This window comes from Rhinolophus sinicus, linkage group LG01 (genome assembly GCF_036562045.2).
Source record: "Rhinolophus sinicus isolate RSC01 linkage group LG01, ASM3656204v1, whole genome shotgun sequence".
Classification (NCBI taxonomy): domain Eukaryota; kingdom Metazoa; phylum Chordata; class Mammalia; order Chiroptera; family Rhinolophidae; genus Rhinolophus; species Rhinolophus sinicus.
In genome coordinates this window covers 106,998,506-107,016,766 of record NC_133751.1, presented here as the reverse complement: position 1 = coordinate 107,016,766, position 18,261 = coordinate 106,998,506, and the positions used below count along the sequence as shown (strand labels likewise).

At 38.1% G+C, this 18,261-nt stretch overlaps 2 protein-coding genes across 10 annotated transcripts in view; both read left to right on the top strand.

Annotated features, from left to right (window-relative positions):
- PLS1 (plastin 1) overlaps positions 1 to 7,834 on the top strand; it is a 97,219-nt gene extending 89,385 nt beyond the window's left edge. For 5 of the 6 annotated variants that reach the window (XM_019753598.2, XM_019753596.2, XM_074334020.1 and 2 more), the window contains 4 exons: positions 3,493 to 3,626; positions 4,078 to 4,201; positions 6,995 to 7,119; positions 7,372 to 7,834. In XM_019753598.2, coding sequence (XP_019609157.2) covers positions 3,493 to 3,626; positions 4,078 to 4,201; positions 6,995 to 7,119; positions 7,372 to 7,507 — 519 coding nt within the window. In that variant the 3' untranslated portion in view covers positions 7,508 to 7,834. Of the gene's footprint in view, positions 1 to 3,492; positions 3,627 to 4,077; positions 4,202 to 4,558; positions 6,928 to 6,994; positions 7,120 to 7,371 lie in introns of those variants that run through there. The other variant, XM_074334021.1, reaches the window with a different exon arrangement.
- Positions 7,835 to 11,333: 3,499 nt separating this feature from the next.
- The window catches only part of TRPC1 (transient receptor potential cation channel subfamily C member 1), a 65,601-nt gene continuing 58,673 nt past the window's right edge, over positions 11,334 to 18,261 (top strand). For 2 of the 4 annotated variants that reach the window (XM_074334017.1, XM_019753589.2), the window contains exon 1: positions 12,726 to 12,903. In XM_074334017.1, the coding sequence (XP_074190118.1) occupies positions 12,871 to 12,903 (33 nt within the window). In that variant the 5' untranslated portion in view covers positions 12,726 to 12,870. Of the gene's footprint in view, positions 12,904 to 18,261 lie in introns of all 4 variants that reach the window. The other 2 variants (XM_019753587.2, XM_019753588.2) reach the window with 2 other exon arrangements.

Sequence of the window (18,261 nt, the reverse complement as noted above, 5' to 3'; positions counted from 1 at the left end):
CATTTTAGATTTTATTTGATTTGCCTATAATTCTAACCATGGATGAGAATTCAGAAAATTTTGTTAACTAATTTCACTTTTGTTAAATAAAAATTTCAGATGCAAAATGTAACAACAGGAAACCAGAAATTGAACCAGTCATTGCATCTGGAATTTTTTTTTTTAATTTTTTATTGGGGAATGTTGGGGAAAGGAAAACAGAAATTGAACCAGTCATTATACCTGGAATTTTTTTTTTTAATTGGGGAATATTGGGGAACAGTGTGTTTCTCCAGGGTCCATCAGCTCCAAGTTATTGTCCTTCAGTATAGTTGTGGAGGGCGCAGCTCAACTCCGAGTCCAGTCTCTGTTTTCAATCTTTAGTTGCACGGGGTACAGCCCACCATCCCATGCGGGGATTGATCCAGCAACCTTTTTAAGAGCTTGCGTTCTAACCAACTGAGCCATCCAGCCGCCCCTGTACCTGGAATTTTTAAATGTTAATTATGTCACAAATGAATCATACATAGAGTGCTTCCTTTTAAGAAGTACTAGCTGTTTATAGAATGAAACATAAGGCCTGAAATAAATGTTTAGAAAACAAAGCAGCAGCACTTTCATGACACAGTGTCACAGAGACTTACTGGATGGACTTAGGACATTCACCAGCAGACATCCCTTTACTTCATTCGTCAAGTCCGTAAAGCCGCACCACTTACATAGTCTTTTCATTATTTCTTTAGTGTTCCTTTTCACTTGGAACCTGCGTCCCATCATGTGATTTTCTCATTTTTCAAATGATCTAAGCTTCACTTTTGTCCAAAGGATTTGAAGTGCTTGGTAATCATTTCTTCCATCAACTCTGTGAGACTACGCTCTCCAATTTTTCCTTGCTTTCTTTGTGTTCCTTCTTACCTTTCACAGGGTCTTCATCTTTTCTTTCTTTCTTTTTTTTTTTTTTTTTAAAAAAACATTTTATTGGGGAAGGGGAACAGGACTTTATTGGGGAACAGTGTGTACTTACTTCCAGGCCTTTTTTCCAAGTCAAGTTGCTGTCCTTTCAGTCTTAGTTGTGGAGGGCGCAGCTCAGCTCCAGGTCCAGTTGCCGTTTTCTAGTTGTAGGGGGTGCAGACCACCATCCCTTGCGGGAGTCGAACCGACAACCTTGTGGTTGAGAGGATGCGCTCCAACCGACTGAGCCATCCGGGAGCTCAGCGGCAGCTCAGCTCAAGGTGCTGTGTTCAATTTTAGTTGCAGGGGGCGCTGCCCACCATCCCTTGCCGGACTCGAGGAATCGAACTGGCAACCTTGTGGTTGAGAGCCCACTGGCCCATGTGGGAATTGAACCGGCAGCCTTCGGAGTTAGGAGCACGGAGCTTTAACCGCCTGAACCACCGGGCCGGCCGGGTCTTCATCTTTTAGCCTGTCAATTCTAGGAGTTTTCAAGCCCCAGTTCTTTCTATACTTAGACTCTTAACATTCTATACTTACATCCTCAGGGAGCAGATCCATTTTTAGAGTGTTAAGTACTGCCAGAAACATGGCTTTCCTCTAGGAACCTAATTTCTTATTTTTTCTTTAGTTTGGTGCCTTTCCAGATCTTAGAAGTGTTTTGCCAAATTTGGAATCAAATGGTACCAAAAAAATAGAACACATCTTTTCCCTTATGCCAGCATCCTTTTCCAGTTTCCCTTTCATTGCTGGTCATATCCACATCTTAGGACTCTAGACTAGTAACTCTGAGCTCCTCTCACCATGATTCCCCTGAGGAATTTTGGTCAAACTAATTATAAAATAGGTGGCCTTTCATTGAAACACATTTTATACATAAGTGATATTAATTTCTTTGAAAATTCTCTCAATGAAATGGGTGTCATTGGAGAATATGCTGGTTTTTTATCTCTCCTGTTCACACTGTTACATAATCAGAGCTCTGATGCTGTTTCCCATAAATTAGGAATCTATTCCATTTTTTCAATTCTGTACATTTCCATAGCATATATTTGTTTGTTAGGCAGACTAAATTTATAATGTAGCACGACTACTAGGAAAAAGAAAGAATATTGAAATATTATTTATTTCCTTGTATTTTAAAGAAATGAATACGTATCAAAGATTTTATTTAACTTATTAAGGGAACCAGGTGTATGTTACAGCAGGTTCAAAAGATCTTGCATTTTTATTTGTAAGAGACCGACCTTTGGGAATTTGGATTCTCTTTTTTAAAGAATACCCATAGGATCAGGCCAGACACGCAAGGAGTTGAGCCTGATGTCAGTTTCCTACCTTTGTCAGTTTCCTACCGAGTGAGAACTGGCAAGGTTGGTTTGGGGCTTGGTTTTCCCAGATTCTGAGTTAAAACTGCAGGCCGCTTCAGCCCCACGAATCCCGTACCAGTGCATTTTCATTGTGGGCATAGCCACCCCGGTGGTTTCAGCCACTCTAGCTGCTCAGGGACCTGAGTCCAGGTCTTCCTGAGGAAATCCCAAGTGCAGCGTTAGGTCAGTGAGTCGGCTGGATGAGACACTGAGTGCTGAGAGCTGAGGTGGTACAAAAGTGAGGCTTCCTACCACTCGGGGTAGAAAAGTGCCTGTGCTAAAGAGCCTGCTGCAGGGAGTTGTTTCTCGGGAGCATCTTAGGTGGAATTGTTTTGTAATGAGGCCTTAATTAACTTGGGAAAGAAAATCAGGAGAAACCTGTTACACTGTTTGTCTTAACTAAATGTTTAGTATTTAGTAAGTACTTTTTACTGCTGGGGATATTACAAAATTGTGAGAGCTTACAATTTCAGTGGAGAAAAACTCAAATACGTAAGAATTTATATACTCGTATGCAGGTAACGGGCAACCTTCTTGTGAAGAGCTCATGCTCTAACCAACTGAGCCATCTGGCCGCCCCTATAGATTCTGTCTTTAAAAGAAGCTTATGCTGTGGTTGGCAAAAGTACATAAAATGTTAAGTGTAAGTTGGTGCGTATGCATTACAAAATAAGCATTATTAGGAGTTCAAACAAGGATAGATCGTTACCAGCCTTTGTTGAAAAAAGTGGGCTAAAAGAATTTCAGAGGATGAGGAGGATCTACATTAAAAACATTGGAGATGAAGATAGACTATTAATGAAATAATGTATTCTCTCTTCCTTAATTTTAAATTTAGACAAAATAATATTTATCACCTTTATTAACAGAATGCAGGAAACCTAGAGTTTTACAGATTTGTCACTAATGGAGCTGTGTAATCTTGGATAGTCAAGACTTTTAGGGTAAGAAAGGATTTAAAACTTTCTAGCCAGTTGTTTATCTAGGTGAACCCCTCAATGTTTTTGATATCTTCAATTATGAAATAGGAATAATTATTTCCTTAATTTCACTGGGTTACTATGAAATGAAATTCTGCCATAAATTTAAGGTGTCATCATAGTTATCTTTCAGATGACTGAACTAGGCTGGCATATTCAAGAGATATATTTTTAAAATGTGTTCTTATACCAAAACTTTGACTTATTATTTATAGATTGAAAACTGTAACTATGCAGTAGAATTGGGGAAGAATGACGCCAAATTTTCCTTGGTTGGCATTGCTGGGCAGGACCTAAATGAAGGGAATTCAACGCTTACTCTGGCATTGGTGTGGCAGCTGATGAGAAGGTAAAGGCTGACCTATTTATAGCAACACTGTCAGTTTCCTTTACAAATCATTTAAACTAAAATTTTAGCTCATTTTGAAGAATAACAAACAGAAGAAATATACAATGCAAAATATTAATTTTTAAATGATTTACTGTTGCTAATATAGTCTTTGTAAATTATCCCATATTTTAAAAGTGGGTCAGTCTCTAGAAACACTTTTACTAATGTCCCTTAAAAACTGCTTTGTAAGGAGTTTTACTTTTTTTAAAACTCCTTTTTAAAAGGAGTTTTAAAGGAGTTTTTGTTTCTGATTACTGAGCTTTGTAACTTTGGAGTGTAATTAAGTGCAAATACCAGACTAAAATTAGATTAGAAATATTTCTTAAATACTTATCTAAATATTGATGTAAATGATATGAGAGCAAATTTCACCCCTTTCAGTCTCAAATATGCATTTTTTCTGTTACAGGTACACACTGAATGTGTTATCAGATCTTGGAGAAGGTGAAAAAGTAAATGATGAAATTATTATTAAATGGGTCAATCAGACTCTTAAAAGTGCAAACAAAAATACTTCTATTTCCAGCTTCAAGGTAATCAAAAACCATTAAGCAAATTTCTTTCGGTAAGAAATTAAGTTTAGGAAGAAATTTTTATTGGAAGTTACATTGGTTTAGGTTCAGAATTACGTCAATGTTATATCTCAGAAACACAATTTGTGAGCTTAGGCATACTAACTTTTTGGCATGTGTAAACCAAAAATATAGTTTGACTTCTTGTGTTTTTGACTGGTTGTCCTATTGACTATAAATGCAAGTTAATATTACCAGGCTCTGGTAATCTAATCTTAAAAAAGAAAAAGAATAGAGCCAAAACATCGAATTGTCAATGAAAAAGAAAGCTAAAAAGCCATTGTTTACATAGGACCTGTACTGTTTTGTACTCCCTAGCAGCAGTCTCAGAATTGTATTGACATCATTTCCAAGGCCTAACAGAGCCAGCCAAACCGATCCAAGTGGGAAATGAGAGAACTGGTAGGAAAAAATAATCTTCTCATGTGGCTTCATAATGGCTCTTACCACTCACTTCTAAGCATTTGTGGATGATTCATAAAGCACTCAATGTGATTTGTACATACATACCCACTAATTTTCATGCATTTCTATTGTTTTGCTTTTGCATGAAAGCTGATGGTAGCTACCAATAAGCATGTCTGCTTGTACACATTCATTCAGTGAGCCTGTGTTTGTGATTTTATTTAAGTGAAAAATCGGCTATTTATATTTTTTTAGTGAAATAAAAGTGTCAAGAGATTGAACCCTAAATTCTCATAAGAGTTATCTACCCATCTTCATTCTCTTCTTTGTCTTGGCTCTGTATGTTTAACGACAGTATAGAGCAGAAGAAATGTCAGAAATTGATAAATTTAGTCTTCTCATCTTTACCCAAAACTGAGCCCGCAGGTGATTTTAACAGCACAGCTGGATGTTGGCAGAGATGTTGCCTGAGCCCTAGTGCAAGTGTTTGGTTGTTTTATTTTTCCCCACCTTGGAAGGAAGTAATGACCTTGAATTTTTAATGATGCTTATTAAAAAAAAAAAAGAATTTCAGTCCATGATTTGTTTGCATATTTGAGAAATGTAAAACAGGAAAGGGGACATACACAATTCAATGATCGACAGTCATTTAAAATTGTTATACTGAAATTATATGCATTTGTACATTAATTTATGAAAAATAATAAGCATATGTATAATTAAATCAAATACAATGAGAAAATATTTAGAAACAAATTAATAAGTATTTGTTGAGCTCTTAATATTAAGTAACATTTCTAGGTAAAGAAAAAGATTTGGAATATAAGAAATTAATTTGGCCCTCAGAATGTTCACCATTTATTTGAAAGACAAAATTTGTGTAACTGAGATGGTAAGAATACACAATAAATGATAAAATCCAAAGAATTAATACAACTAATATTGTGGATAAATCTAACTGATCATTTCCAACTAAATGGACAGTGAAGAGTGGATGGAGAAATTTGGAAATAATTTGCACATCATAGATAGAGGAGGGACTTGAACTGGTGGAGAACAAGAGGGGAGTAACAAGCAAGAAGGGGTCCTTCTTGTATAAAAGCAAATCCAAGAAGGTTAGGAGAAGTAGTGTGGCTCCTAAGGGTGGTTCCTAAGGAAGACATGCAGGATGTAGGCTGGGTCAATATTGTGGAGGAATCGGGCCTTAAGGATATTGGTGAGGGGAGTAATGTAAGGAAAGTATTTTAGTAATTCTATTCTGAATGTGGTGAGCAGGATGGATTGGAAGAATAATGGTGTATATCCAAGGGTAGTGCATGAGAAGTTGAGGCTGCATTCAAGGTGTGAAGTGATACGGCTCTGGAGTTGGGGGTGAACACTGAGAATGTAAAGAATGAATAGTTATTTGCTATTGCAAATAACTCACAAAATTTAGGTTCACCCTGGCGGCTGTGGATAGGTCAACTTTCCTTGAAGCACATGTCCATGTGAGGGAGGTATGGATACAGAGTCAGTGAGTTCTGTTAGGATGGAGAAAGTAGTATGGAATGAGTGGATTCTGGGTAGGCAAGCCACAGTGGCCACTATTCAAGCTGAGAGACAGAACAGATCATTTGTTCAGGTACTGATAAGTGGTAAAATCAATTCAGAGCAGGATTTCTGACTTCAACTGCAATGCTCTATCCACTAGAGTTTAGTTGTTTAGTTTGCCTTGGAGGTAACTTCAAAAATGGAGGGCATCGTGGGCGTTAGAGTGGGATAGTATGGGTTCAAATACTTACTGGTTGTGTGAACCAGTCACTTCCGCTCTATGAACTTTATGCTCTCCATCTTTAAAACATTATAATTTGTTTCATATCAGGCTGTTAGAAGGATTACATAAGCTGAACATGTAAAATACAACAAGAACAATGCCTTTGAATATGTTAGTTCCTTTCCATTATTATTTTCATTTTTCTTTCTGAAAAATATTAAGTGAAGGCTTAGGAATCCATGGTGTAAGAAATACATTATTGCTAGAATTTATAAAACGATTAATTTAAAATTATCTATTCCCTTTCAAAAGTTGTTTATTTTTCACAGAATGGATACTGTAGTTAGCATACGTTAGGAATTGTCACATCCACAGACCTCAGGTATGGTGGTAACTCTCTACACTGAGCACTGTAAACATGGAACAAAAAGTGTTTTTTTAATGGTTGGTGATGTGTGATGGTTGCAGAAAAGCTGAATGTTAAGTATAAAGAAAATTTATAAATTGCTTTCAGTTATGTCGTTATGACCTTCTGGTCTGATATTTATGAAAATAAAAAGGTGTTTATGAATATTCATCTATTTTTTATTTTCTAGGACAAATCTATTAGCACTAGTTTACCTGTCCTAGATTTAATAGATGCCATCGCACCTAATGCAGTTCGTCAAGAAATGATCAAGAGAGAAGACTTTTCTGATGAGGACAAGCTGAACAATGCTAAGTAAGCCTTTATGGTTTATATTAGAATGCAGTGGCTCTTTAACTTCTTAAATCCTTACAAGTAAGGTTACAATGTCCTTAAAATTCCCATTTTTAAGTACAACTTGTATGGAGAATATGATTTAAAGACTCAACAAACTTAACCTTTTTGTAAAGTTAAATCTTATCAAAATTTTTCATTATTTTGTTAACATATATTAAGTGAAAACACAGCAGATAACAAATACCAAGATATTTTTCTTGTCTTTTCAAGATATGCCATTTCAGTTGCTCGAAAGATTGGTGCCCGGATATATGCCTTACCTGATGACCTCGTAGAAGTGAAACCAAAGATGGTTATGACGGTGTTTGCATGCTTGATGGGAAAAGGACTGAACAGATTAAAATAAACATTTAATATGATTTTTCTGCCACATTAAACACAGTGAATGCCTCCCAGTTTACAGAATTCTGAAATGCAGTGGGTAATAAACCAGATTATTTGTATGATTAAAACAGGTACATAATTCATTAGAGTTCAGTTTCCTGTTCATACTAGATAGAATTTGTCGACCTTTTTAGATAAGTTAATTTACCAGTAGATACTCATAATAGAATATGTTCATCATCAAGCTGATATTTCATGATTAAATTATTTTCGTTTCCTGAAAGTCTCATTAAAACAAGACATTCATTCTTTTTCATAGTTAAAAAATCAATACAAAACATTTTTTGCAGGTCCTGCTGTGAAATGTGTTTTGATTTTGTGTGTGTGTGTGTGTGTGTGTGTGTGTTAATTTTGATCGTAAATGTCAAAGTCATAATCCAGTTTAATCCCTTTGTTTTTTCCTCCAACTATGTGGTCTAAAACTTTAACTTTTCTGTAAATTTCTATACTGCCTAAAATTTTTAAGTGACTAGTATTGTTCCATTAACATTAAATTTTTTATATATGAGAACTAACTCTTGAATAAACCGGAGTTCATTCTCATATGGAAGAATCCAGAGCTTTTTACTTAAAACTCAATTTTAATTGCATTGATACTTTACATATGCTAGTTTGGTAATACAGCTTTAATTATGACAGGCAGCATATATATGTTGGTAGGATGTTATTAGAGAAATGTGTGTATATATATATATATATATATATATATATATATAGCATCTGAATTACCCAGGTTTTCTTAAACAGTATGTATAATTGGTCAGTCAACCAACCATTAAGTATTTGTTGTGCCCCCACTGTGTGTACTTTTTAGTTTGTAGATATCTGGTACATGAAGATTTCTTTTAGAAATACTCATTTTGGATGTGCATATAGTTATTTTTTGACTGATTTCTTCCATATATTTATAGCCAAACATTGGCTAGAGGATCTCAAGAAATGTTGACACTATAATGTTAGCTTCATACTACAGATGCTAATTTTGATCTATAATAAAGCCCTAAATAATTTAGAACACGCCCACTGAGTATCTTCAGTAGAAAATAACACAAAGCTAATATTCAATGTATTTTCACATGTTTTTTCCACAGCCTCCTACAAGTTGGCAATGTTTGGTTAATGCTTGTGTTACTCGGGAATAACTAAACCTGAAAACTATTTTTGTCTGAAATTTTAGCAGTAGACCAATTCTTTTGCTAACAAATGAATTCAGAAGTCTACTTCCTCTATCTTCCACTGTTAGTGCCAGTGAGCAATACTGCTGTGGAACATAAATGCTGTCACTTTATGTCAGTGTGAATGAGTAGTCTAATCCCCCTTCTGCCATTGATTAAAATATACGTGTTGGTAAGAGTGAGACTGTTCATGTGTTTAGAATAGAATTTTTAAACTGAAATCATCAACAGGTGGAACTATGAAATATATTCTTCTACAAGAGATTTCCTTTCCTTTTATATTTTGATGATTGTTTTCTTATTGAAGATTAAGATATGTTCTTGTTCTTTTGTGAGATTATTTAAATCATGTTTGCCCTTTTGATTTTTTTCACCATTATATTTACTAAGTTATCTGATTTACATGAAATTTAGCACTTTAGAGGGTTTTTTCTCACAAAGTATATTTAATAAAAATTCTGTGTATGTACAAATGTGTCAGTAATAATTTCATTTAAAGAAAAGTATACAATCTTGAAACTTAATCTATCATAAGCTTATTTTCCAAAAAAAGAAAAGTGAAATGAAAATAGTTAATAAAACAAAATTCTTAATTCCTAATTAGTAAAACGAATTCCTAAACTAATTATAAAAACAAAAATTTTATTAGATTATTTTTAGGGGAGTGAAGGTGGTTCTATGGTCCTTTAACATGAAGAATTTTAGTAAAGACCATCTGTATGATTACTACAAATTTAGTTTGTGCTGAAATAATTTAGTGAATCAGTCAATTCAATAACATAAACTTGTCTGTTATGATCCAGGTATGATGCCAGACACTTGAGATTTAGCCGAGAAAAATACAGACAAAATTTCCTGATCTCAAGAATCTTACATCCTAGTGGAGAGAGACAGATAATAAACAAATGGGAATTTTAGATAGTGATAAATGCAGTAGGAGAAATGAAACAGGGTAATGTGAAATGTGATAGAGACTGATTTGGGAACTGGGATGAAGATTATTTTGGTTGGTGTGGCCAGGGAAGTTCTAAGGATGTGATATTTGGACTGAGATATGAATTATGAAGATATCGGTGATAAGCGTTCAGTAGAGGGCATAAGTGCAAAGGCTCTAAGGCAGGAAGAGTCTTGTAGGCATTTAAGGAAAAGAAATAGGCCAATGTGACCTAGGAGTAGTGAGGGAGATGTAGAGAGGGTTGATTCTACTTATAGGACTAGATCTGAATCTGGATTTTCTCCTCCCCAACTGAGCTGTGGCAGCTCTTCTCTTTTGTACCAGTGGTTTGGTGAGTTGCTTTGAGTAATGTCCCTTCTGAATCTTGCATACCATTGTTTATCATAACTCATCACTGGTCTCCATATTACAGATGCAAAATAAACAGATCATATAGGGGATAAAATATCCCACTTTATGCTAGATAAAGAATGTACCAGAGAGGCAAGAGAGAATACTGCACCTGAGATGATTCAAAAAGACTTCTGAGGGATAGGATGCAGTTGAAACATTGGCTTACTTTGAAGGAGGAAAAGCCCTCTGATACTTTGGAATGCCTCCTAGGATTGTCTACTAAAGTAGGTTGGAATTCCCCTGAACCTAAGAAATTAATCCAGCCCCCTGTGCCAGTCCTACAGATAAGGAATCACCTAAACACAGAAGCTTGAATAGATTTTAAAGTGTTATGTATGGTTCTGAGCCATCTGAAATTTTACCCTCAAACACTCTGGAACTTTTGGATGTGTCATGGTTAGAGTGGTTCTGCTACTGAGAAAAATTTTACCGGGCTACAAAGAGTACACACACATAAACTCAAATATATACCACTGTGTTCACTGGCCACAGTTTTACAATGAGCAATTTTGACATTCCACCAAATACACAAACTTGGAACTGTATTCAACATCATACAATGAAGGAGTGTTATAATCGACTAAAGTTAAAAAAAAACAGCTAAAATGATAAAATAGATAATCAACTGTTGGGAAGTAAATACATGAAAATGTTTGGAAAGGTGGCAATCTTGTCTCGTAAGGCGTCTTAGAGAAGATCTAAAGAGGACTTTGATGAGAAAGATATATTTAGGAAATTTGGGAATTGGTGGTGTCAGGAACAGAGACGGTACAAATCAACCTGAACAGAACAGGACATATTTCTCTCAAATATAAGATATTTTGAAGTAAATTTATGTATTGCCTTAAAAATGTAAAGCCTTGAGAGCACAATTTAGATTTTTGCCTGGTTGGTTGTGGGAAGCAATAATTACTCAAGAAGAGAAAATTTCCATTCTCCCCACTCCAGGTTTTGAAGGTGCAAGAATCTGCTTTAAAAGCTTGATTAAAAAATATTCAACCAAGTAGCACTTACCGTGCTTCAGTTAGCTTTTGCCTAAAATAACACTCATCTTTTAAAATCAGATTTAGACATGTGAAGATGAACAAATGTTAAGTCCTGGAATCGTCCCCCCTCAGACAGACAGAGGACACACACGATAATACAAGTCACACAGCGAGGTTTATTTCCAGCTAGCTGGGGTCCCAGTCTCTGCCCGACGCAGCGGGTTTTAACAAGGACCCCCAGCCCTTAAAGCCAAGGGTTTTTATAGCGTTTCTAAGGCACTCAGTAATTTTCCATAGTCTTAGGGAGTACAAGATAAACTACAATTCTCACATAGCTAAGGCATTTAGTAATTTTTCATAGTCTTAGGGAGTACAAGATGAACTACAAGTCTCACAGCTTCAAAGAGTTTAAAATAAGCTACAAAGTCTACATAGCTCCAGAGAGCAGGAGATAAGCTACCAGACTTCTGGTCTCCGTGCTGCTACTGCCCACATCCTGGAATTAACAATTAGGCCATTAGGTTATTTTAAGCTCAGGGCTGTTAACCCTACCTTGACCTTAAAGTAGCAGTTCTCATGCTAAAGGTCTCTTACACAAGAAAACACTGGAAGGGGTGATGTAGAGTAGATCCTAAAAATGTGCTTATCCAGTGGTTACATGTCAGTACATCTGAATTACATGCGAATGAATGCATAACATCAAGAATGTTATGCCAATTTTATATCATAAAACGAGTTGTTAAAAGAATAGTCTTTAGAAATGAGAGTAGCTAGCCCAATGTTAGTACACACAAACACGTCTGCCGCACGGCGACGGCCCTCTCCTTTCTGCTTTAGGCAGAGGACGTAAGAATATGAAATAATCTGACAATTCCACAAGGGGTTTCAACAGAACGCCAAGTCGTCAGAGGCTCCATTAACCATACCGCTGCATATTTATTTATGCGCAGCAGGAGACGGCGGGGAAATTACCTCGAGCCGGCAACCTCGGTAAGCAGTGGGTGCACCGGGCCGCTCGCCTCTTCTCAGCAGCTAAAAGCCCTCCACGCGGCCGCCCGCTAGCTAGGAGCAGGGGGCGGGGCGCTCGCAGGCCCCGCCCCCCGACAGGTCCCGCCCGCCATCGAGCCGGTCCCGGCAGCAGGTCCCGCCCCGGTGTCTTCGCTATCACAGCGGAAAGTGACGTGAGAAGAGACGCTAGCATCTCATCGCTGCGCAGCTCGGCCGCGGTTCCCACAACCCTGGAGTCCGACGGACGGAGAATAGCCTCTCGGAGCTCCTCACCTGCCGATCTCCCGTCCTCCTGCTGGGCCGGGCCGCCCCCCCTGCGCGGCCCCTGCGGCTCCTGGCACGGCCCCGCGCTCGGCTGCCGCCCTGGCGCGCGCCACCTTGTCGTCTCCGGATGGGCGCGGACCGGCTCGGCCTGGGCGCAGGCGGCTGGGCAGGGGGCGCTGGCCCCGGGGCCGCGCGTGCGCCGCCACCAACCTGGGGCTGTCAGTGGAGGGCGAGTGCTGGCTCCCAGGGGAGGCGACACCCTTTGGGGCCAACGGGCCGCGCCCCGAAGCAGCCATGGGGACGACTCACCCCTTTTCCAGCCCTGGGGCGGGGCTGGGGTCGGTGTCGGGGCTGGTGGGGGCCCCGCCCCCGCCTCCTGGCATGCCCCTTTCCTGGGGCGCGATGATGGCGGCTTTGTACCCGGGCAGCGACCTCTCGGGCGCCTCCTCTTCCTCCCTGCCTTCTTCCCCATCCTCGTCTTCGCCGCCGAACGAGGTGATGGCGCTAAAAGATGTGCGGGAGGTGAAGGAGGAGAACACCCTAAATGAGAAGCTTTTCTTGCTGGCGTGCGACAAGGGTGAGAGCTAGACCCCTTTCTCCGCTTCTGGGCGCCCCTGCCCTCTATACCCTCATCCTCTCCGCGGCCTCAACTTGGGGCACCCCCCCTCCTCACGCGCCGAGCATCCGGTCCCGCCGAGCCCGCTGCGCTTCGGCCGCACTTCGCCTCTGCCCTTTAAGTGGGGAGCTGGCGGGCGGGAGCAGCCCGGATGCCACCCTTCACGCGCCGCACCTGGGCGACGACTCTGGCCGTGGCCTCCTTTGGTGGAGTCGGTATTTAGGTAGCGTCGTGGGGGCGCGGACCACAGGGTATGCGCCCCATCTCTGCCGCTGACCACCTTAATGATCTGGTCTCCCGTTCAGGGCTTCGGTTCTTCCTTTTTGGAAGCTCAAAGGATTTGTCTAGTTGCAGACCTTCCAGTGAGAAAATTGTATGACCTTGCCTACGGCTCCTTGTATTTATGGGCTCTCACCTGGTTTTTCCCTTTCCTTTAAAATCTTTCTTGTGTTACAGTATTTCTATTCAGCCACCCGGTGCCTTGGTGTTGTGACTGTTGAATGGGATTAGGAATGTCAGTATGGTAGGTGGTGATAAAAAGACAGGACTGCTGAAATTCAGCCTTAGTCCCAGACTTTATCCAAATTTACAGAACAACTTTGTTCGTGCTTTTTATGGAAGAGAAAGGTTTGTTGTTCCTGAGCCTTCTTTGGGAAATAAAAGTAGTGCAAAATAATTACAGGGCAAAAGTGTGGAACACATTTAATGTTTTTCATTTAAAAAAAACAACTAGAGATCCATCACTTTTATGGTCATAATAAAGTCTTTTCACTGAAGCATGCTTTCTATTGTTGCATATAATAAAAGGAATGGGAAATTGATTGCCTTAAGACTGCTTTTATTTCCTGTGTGTAAAAAAGTGCTGTAAATGCCCCTATTCTAAATTTATTCAGTTTGCCTTTGTTGCCTTAAAAATAAAACAGTATTTTACTAGCAAAAAATGGTTTTATTTGGGAACAACAAAGAATTGCAATTCAGGAGGAGCAAGCTGTAGCAAAAGCCATAGGCAAGACCAACAAAGGAGATTCAGAAAGTTATTTTATGGAGAAAATGGAGGAAGTTGGAAAGGGTAGTTTTGAACAAAAGTTGATCGGAGAACTTTGTTGGTTTCAATCCGATGTATATCTTTTACATTGGGACCTACCATTGGTAATTCTTTCCTGTTGACTATTTTCTGTTGGGGTCTGTAATTGACCATCAGTCCTTCCTGTAATTTGACCTCTCCAGGTAGTGTGTGTAAGCACCCCCTTCTGTCCTGACATCATTTCAAATGAAGTTTCCCTTCAATTTTCACATCTTAAACAGTGGCCATGCTCACTTAGGAAAACTGCTTAGGATTATACAGACTTTCAGAACATAAACCCAAAGGGCAACTTACACTGTGAAAAGATTAGCTACAGAGGATTTTTTGTATGTGTGAGTGTGTTTTTAATAAATGACAGCCTCTTTAACCTCTCTTACTGCTTTTGAAATAGGATTTTATTTACACACCTTTTGGAAACACCTTGACATGGAAAGTCCCCCTATGTCTGCTGTCAGCCACTTTTTATGTACTTATGTAATAGTATTAAATTATAAAAGCATTTGTCTTAAAAATGTAAAGAAACAGAATATATGTTTGTAACCTCACAAAGATCATTGGCTATGGATTATGTAAAATTATTTAGTATTACTGGAATGGGTTGTCTGAGTTCTTTTCCCTCAGAAATTCTCTGAGAGGGGAGGAGAGAAGATGGTGTTGTACTAGAGGCTGCTGCAACTATCCCAGCTTACTGAGCTGTGGTTATTTTAAAGCAAGTAGAAAGTATGTCAAGAAAGGGAATTTCACATTCCTGTCAAACTGAGGACAGAGGCGTGCCATATGGTTGAGTAAGTACTTGTATAGTAGATATGTTTAGGGTTATTGCATGATGTATCTCAAACAAAAGAGTTTTAATATATGACAGTTTTGTAGCCTGTCTAGTAATACCAGTTGAAATACCTTGGTATTGTCTGTCAGTTTCCCATTTTATAACATCATTAAGATCCTTGGAGAGATTTGACTTTTGGGTGTGGGTGGAAAGTAAATATGCATGCTTTGCCTTCCATATAAATTTTTAATGAGAGATTAATAGGTATTTTTTGTTTCAGGTATGTTAAAATGAGCTTTTGGGTTAGAGTTGGAAAAATGACTTCTTTCTTACACTTGTGGAAATTATTTTTACATGGAAAAAATGAGTTATAGTAGTGTTATGTTTTTCATGTTTGTATTCACTAATATTGTTAAACCTTCTTTAGTGTTACCTAAACCAAATCTAAACGTGAAAAGTTTCCTGAAGTAGCTATAGCTTCCACTGTTACACACTGGAGGTTTCATCAAACCAAATGGCTGATATTTTCTAAGACAGCTATTTGGAGTAGAGTGCATATGCTTTTCATAGATGATTTCATTTAATCTTCACAACCCCATGTGCCATTCCTGTTGTTACCCCCATTTTATATTAGTTAGGAAGTAGTAGAACTAGGATCTAACTTAAATTAAGCCTGCACTCTTAACCACTATGTTATATTGATCAAGTTTTAGGTAAATAAATGGAAATAATGTGTGTTAGAAAAGACACATCCACACTTGGACTTACTAGTTATAGATTTAACTTGCTCAATGAATGTTTTATAAACCTTGATTCATGTGGATTATATTTATCCGGTAAAAGTAAAAACTTTAATAGCACCAGAGCAAATCTGCTGTGGAAAATCTCATATGTTTCTTATTCTTGTCATTTAGCAATCTTACTCTACATATCCAAAATGTTCATAGTATATTACTCTTAGGGAAAATTCCCAAAGTAAAAATTGTGGAGATGAGGTGGTTATGTGTACGTTAGTGGATGGGTGGGCCTTTGAAAGATGTGTACAGATTAAGGAATAAAGAAAAAAACTAGGAAAGAAAAAGATTTTATAGTTTCTATAGCTTTTATGTAAGTAAGTTCAATAGATTTAGGTTAAGTGCTGATTGAGGAAGTGGCGACTGAGTAGTGGGTGTTAACTGATTTTGAAAATGGGTCAGAATCATCTCAAATTCAACACTGTTTTCTTTCTTTGTATAAAATTTGGAACAAAAGATAAATTGAAAGTTCCTGTGCCAGTGATATAAAGTTAAGTCTAGACCCACCCCCAAGTAAAATTCTCAGAAAGCACAGTTTTAGACATAGAATGCTGCAATTCAGAGGTAAAAGTTAATTGAAGCAAGAGCTGTCTATAAATGGGTTTTTTGAAATATTAAGCAGTAATTCCTACCGCCCATGTCTTTTTCCTCTCCCATGAAGAGTTGGTGTGGTAATGAGCCACTTGCATTTGTGGAAGTCTGTGGTGCCTCAGGCCTGCTGGCTGGAGAAAGGTTTATTTAATATATTTAGGCAACATCTAAACTAAATATAACTCACGCTAATTCATCTCTTTTAAAGTACCTGTTGAGGAGATGGTAGCTTTCAGTATGTATGTATTTATGAGCTAAACCTATGTAAACCCCTGAATTTGCTGATAATCACTAATCAGTTCTGCGTAGCAAAAGGAACTGATGAAAGGTTTCAGTCCAGGATCCAGGCCTTGCCGAATCTCCGGGAACAGCATTCTCAGGAAAGTTATTTGCAATTAATGAGTCAGGAGGCTCTTCTCGAAATTTTAGCCTGGCGTCAGGGAAGAGATGGAGAGAGCTGAATGTCATCTTTCTCATTGGGTTCAGTCTAGTCTATGGAGTCTGGTGTCACCTTTGTGGGATGATTTGCTACATTTTAAGGCTTTGATGCCTGAATTCCTACATAAACTTGGCATACTTTTGGGTTAAGCATACTTTTAAAGTGGGCAACATTTCTGCGAGAAGTAATAGTAAGCTGCTGTTTTAATAACACTTTAATATACTATTTAATGGGACTTTTTTTTTTTTAAGCTGTTTGAGGAGATTTTGAAGGAAGGGGATGGAGAAGATGGCAGTGGGAACAAAAAATACAGAGTACTGGGTAGTTTATGTTGACTACTTCCTGGGTACTAAGAAGTTTTATGTTGACAAGGGGAAGAACACTTTGCAGAAAGGAGAGATAAGGAACGTACGGTAGACAAAATTCAACAAACATTTCACAAACTGTCATTAAGCATAGCATTTAAGTATTTTGTGCAGGAGAGTTTTTTAAATCACCGATGCTGCTATAGTATATGGTTCGTTGCTATTTTAACAAAAAATACTTTAATCACCAAACTCTTGGTGGGTAGTTTATAATTAATCATTGACTAATTAATCATTGAACGGCTAGCTGCTTCACAGTACTGTAATATTGGCATTTCTCTGCAGTGATCCCATAAGTGTTCTTTATTTCATTTTTAATTTGCTGCTCTTTTCTATAAATCATCATCCCAATATATCGAGTTCTTAATTGTGTTAAGGCTGTGGAAAAGTGCTTTACCAAGAAAGAACTGACCACAGCCCTATGCTTTAGGAGCTTTCTGTGTAATGGACATGCTCCCCTGTGCTTTTGTGAGGCTCTGTTAGAGAAAAAAATATGTTTGTGCCTAATCTGTCTGACGGGAAGAAACAAATGCTCAGTTTAACTAAAATGGCCTCTTCATGATTTGGAGGATGAGATATTCTTAGTACGCAGTCTTCTATCTAGGCAGTTAAAAATAGTGTAACCCAAGCCAAGCCCCTTTATCTTGTATGTTATAGACTGAGGGGAAAGATGTTAAAGGATTAAATTTTACTGTGTGGGTATCATTGCCACCCAAGAATAATTCCTCTTCTTCCCTGCTTCCAGTTCTATAAATAACTTCTTCATAACTGACTCCACCAAATTTAGTGATACTGAGAAGTTTAAGATCTAGGATTAGTAGTTTAATATGCAACGAGCAGCTCAAAAGCTTATCACTAAGAGATGATAAGTTGTGACTTGTAAGAGCCTAAATGAATTACCAGGACTAAAAGAATTCCAGTACCATATCAATAGAGTTATGAGATTCAGTGGAATTTCTTTGGATGCCAAAACTGTGTGATACATAAAGTGGTGATCAACACTGTTATTAATAGTTTCTGTTAATTAAAAAAAGAACTCGTATTTCTTTTCTAGTCATATTTGTTGACAAGTTTTCAAACTAGCCTGCCAGGATTCCCACAGGTAAGCTGCATGAAGATGAGTTTGCAGTACCCAATTAAAAAATTCGGAAAACCATCATCCATTATTATAAATCAGTGGATAGAACAAATAGGATTAAATCCCTAAGACCTTCAGATAATTATCATATAGAGATGATAAAATAAGTATGTTTAAAATGACGAAAAGCTTAAAATAAGGA